The sequence below is a fragment of the Chinchilla lanigera genome, unplaced genomic scaffold, assembly GCF_000276665.1.
Source record: "Chinchilla lanigera isolate Chin_1 unplaced genomic scaffold, ChiLan1.0 scaffold00085, whole genome shotgun sequence".
Classification (NCBI taxonomy): domain Eukaryota; kingdom Metazoa; phylum Chordata; class Mammalia; order Rodentia; family Chinchillidae; genus Chinchilla; species Chinchilla lanigera.
In genome coordinates, this window is record NW_004955486.1 from 9,536,845 (window position 1) to 9,540,627 (window position 3,783).

The 3,783-nt window shown below is 53.7% G+C and overlaps 1 protein-coding gene across 8 annotated transcripts in view; it reads left to right on the forward strand.

The window, feature by feature from the left end:
- The window catches only part of Ube2j2 (ubiquitin-conjugating enzyme E2, J2), a 20,200-nt gene extending 17,378 nt beyond the window's left edge, over window positions 1-2,822 (forward strand). For 6 of the 8 annotated variants that reach the window (XM_013504216.1, XM_013504214.1, XM_005404244.2 and 3 more), the window contains 2 exons: window positions 300-380; window positions 840-2,822. In XM_013504216.1, the coding sequence (XP_013359670.1) occupies window positions 300-380; window positions 840-1,124 (366 nt within the window). In that variant the 3' untranslated portion in view covers window positions 1,125-2,822. The remainder of the gene's footprint in view (window positions 1-299; window positions 381-839) is intronic. The other 2 variants (XM_013504218.1, XM_013504217.1) reach the window with 1 other exon arrangement.
- Window positions 2,823-3,783: the final 961 nt, after the last annotated feature.

The following is a 3,783-nucleotide window of genomic DNA, read 5'->3' on the forward strand; positions in this document are numbered from 1 at the left end:
TTTTTTTTTTTTTTGGTTTTTCTCCGGTACCGGGAACCGAACTCACGACCTTGCGCTTGCCAGGGAGGCGCTTTTGCCGCTGAGCTAAATCCCCAGCCCCAGATTTATTTCTTTTTAAAATAGGAATCAAGTTTAATGTTACTGATAATGAAAAGATAAATAAGCCTTCATGAGGCTGGTTTGTTGTGAAGAACAAGTTCATTATTTGCTTTTTATAGCATGAAGAGGGTCTATTTTTAGAATTTTTAAGGAATTAAATTTAGCTTTCTGGCTGATATTTCCCTTCTCTCTCTTTCTAGAAAAGACAACTGGCAGCACAGAGTTTAGCGTTTAATTTAAAAGATAAAGTTTTTTGTGAATTATTTCCTGAAGTTGTGGAGGTAAGAAAGTGAAAGTTGGAGCTGAGCTCTATCTTCCTTTACATTAAAAACATTTTCAGATTCTATTCTTTCCAAAGAGAAGATGTGTATGAGTCCCTCTGGGGGCTGCAGGGCATGGAGGGGCATCTGTGCTGGGTGTTCTGTGCCTGGGGCCAAGTACTCCCTGGTCCTGGTGTAGGAGCTGAGAACGTGGCTGCAGCTGCAGGGCGGGGGGCACTCTGCGGCACTGCATCACTCCACCCTGGCTGTGTCGCACGGGTAGTGATTTTGCCAGCTTGCTTGGTTCCTCTTCCTGTGGATTGGGGTTAGGACCCATGCCCACTTCCGGGTATCAGGACTCGGCACGTGAAACCGAGAGCTTCAGTTTTATGACAACTCTGGGGCCCAAGACCTGGAGTGCAGCTCCTAAAAGGACTGGTTTGTTCAGACCAACCTTGGTTTCTTGTGTTTTTCTCTTAGGAAATTAAACAAAAGCAGAAAGCACAAGATGAACTCAGTAGCAGGCCGCAGACTCTCCCCCTGCCAGATGTGGTTCCCGATGGGGAAACGCACCACGGCCAGAACGGGATCCAGCTTCTCAACGGGCATGCGCCTGGTGCCGGCCCGAACCTGGCAGGGCTTCAGCAGGCCAACCGGCACCATGGACTCCTGGGTGGTGCCCTGGCGAACTTGTTTGTTATAGTTGGGTTTGCAGCCTTTGCCTACACGGTCAAGTACGTGCTGAGAAGCATAGCGCAAGAGTGAGCCACAGCCCAGTCACTGCGGGGGACGAAGGCACCAGAGTTTGACTTGGGCCAGTGGGACGTGCTGCCGAGCCAGGGCAGGCTCACCAGACTCCTGGGTTTCACTTTTTAAAAACCTTAAAAGGAAAGCAAAAACCAAAACGTGTGATTTGGAGGAAACTCAAGATTCTCAGCTTCTTTTCTCACCCAGTGAAGTGTCTACCGGGGGTGGCATCGCCGATGGCGGCTCATGCTTTGGTTTTATAGCTTATCTCCTGTATTGTCTTTTGGACCTGTTTAGTAGACCTGTTTTTCATTTTATTAGAATTGGTCACTTAAAAATACAAATTCAATGCCTGTTTAGTACCCTGCGTGCATTCTTAATGGAGCTCTTGACTCCCTGCAGGCTGGAGCTGGAGGTTGGGGTGGGGCCGGCACTGCGAACACTGTCCAGGTGGTAGAGGCTGTGTTGGCTGGCCGGTGACAGCCATGGACAGGGGTCCAGGAGAGGTGGTTTGGACTCATCATAAAAATGTGTTGTTTAGAATGAAACAGATTCCTTCCAGAAAGTGCTTGTTCATTTCTCTGGCATGGTAGAAGACTGCTGTCACTCTGGCCACAAGGAGTCGCCCTTTACTTTGAGCCAGAGGCAGGGTGTCTGCCAGAGCCGGCCACATGTGCTTCAGCCTCACTCTAATCTGCTTCCTTCCAGCTCCCCGGGTGCTGTGGAGCTGCAGGTCCTGGGTCCTGCAGAGCCTTTTCTCTGAATTCTCACGCCCAGCTGGCCAGAGCCTGTCCTCCTCTTGTGCTGGAGGCAGGTAGACACCCAAGGCCCCATGGGCTGGTGCTGTGCACACTGAGGCTTCCCGCGCACTGGTCCTAGTTCTTCTGTGATGGCCCACACCGCCAGCTCACGGAAGGGGACCTGCACTGGAGGCAGACCGGGCTAGTGTCAGCCAGCCTGGTCTCAGCCTGGGGTCTGTGACTTCCTATGTGGCCCTCATCTCCTTTTTCAGCCTTTGTGTTTAATGACACCACCTGCACACATGTGGGGAAGATGCATCACAGAAAACCAACATGTGTGAGGCGCCAGATGGGTGCGGTGCCGCTGTGTCCAAGGGTGCATGCGGCCACAGGTTGCCACTGGTGCCCTCCTCATTCCAGTGTTGAGCGGAGGAGCTGGAGCACAGCTTGTGTACTCATCTCTGCTTTTGTTTTCTGGCCAGTTTATTTAAAATTGCCCTCTTGTTTACCACTTGTTATGTATTTGACCCACTCTTATGAAAACCCTTTCCTTGTTCTTTCCTTCCTGAACCCGATACCATGCTCTGTGTTAGTGCAGACACCAGTCCTCACCTGGCGGCTCAGAGCTGAGTGTCTGTGCCGAGGCCTCGCCTCCTGCGGGTCCCTGACCTTGTGTCTGTGCTGCCTGCCTGGCCAGAGGCTGCGGTCCCAGAGGTGCCTGTGTGTGGCCGAGGCCCACACGCTCTCCTGTGCTGGATGCCAGCCACTCGAGGGCATATCTGTGGCCGTTGGTGCCAGTTTCCTGAGGCTCTTGGGGCAGAGTGCTAGCAGACTTAGAGTGGACCTAACACATTTTCCGTATGTGACATCCCAACTCGTAACAGCTCCTGGTCAGTGGTGATGGACCCTGTGGTGCCCACAGTGTGTTGCCTGCACTGACCCAAATAAAAGGTGACCTTTGTCCTGTTGGACCAAGTGTGTGTGGTGGTTTTTCTGTGTTGCTTTCCCTGGGACGAGGTGTGGCTTTGGCATTCGTCATTGAAGGGTATGCTTGGGTGCCCTAGGTGCCTGCCCCTTGGGCAGGAGAAAGAATGCCTCCTGCTGTGTCCCTGGGAAATACTCCCAGGCTGGCCTTGGGGATTTTGTAATGACCCAGGGGGCAGCACAGTGTGTCCTTCGCCCTGCTGGCAGTCCCCGCCTGGCCACTTGCTCCAGGGCCTGGCTAAACCTGGGTTGGGGACTGGATGAGAAGAGCCTGCGGCCCCACCCGAGCCTCCCTTCTGTGGGGCTGGAATCTGGGGTGCCATGAGCCTAGGTGCAGGACTTGGGAGGTAGTCTGTGGGCCACTGAGGCCGGAGAGCTGGTGGCTTCTTGGAGCCTGCCCCTGCGGGACACAGAGTCCTCCTCCCGTAGCACCGTGCTGTCAAGCCTCAGAAAGGTTGGGCCACCTGGACACAGGTGGCCTAGGTAAAAAAGGTACCCCACATGTGAGGAGTGCCTGGTAGCCCTAGGCAAGGGTCTCCCTGTCGAGACCCTTGCCCACCTGCCCTGAGCCACACCCACAGGTGCACTCACATCTGGGAGTTACATGTTGGAGTTCTGGTGTGGTGCTTTGAGGTGTGGCATACTCCACCTGCACCCCATCATCTGTATCTGGCCCACTGGCTGGTACAGGAGTGCTGAAGGCGCTCCTGAAGTTGGATCCTCTGCTGTTCCTGGAGGTGACATCTAGGCCAGGAAGAGGGGTAGGCATCTCCAGGCGTCCTCCCATCCCAGCTTTGTCCTGGGCAGCTCTGCCTGTGATATGGCCTGGGGTGGGGTCTCCTCTGGGTCCAGGAGTCAGGGTGGGTCAGGAGCTTTGTTGTCTACCAGAACCCAGACTGCTGGGCCAGTGTGCCCACCTTCCTCAGTATTTCTTGGTTTTTTTTTTTTTTTTT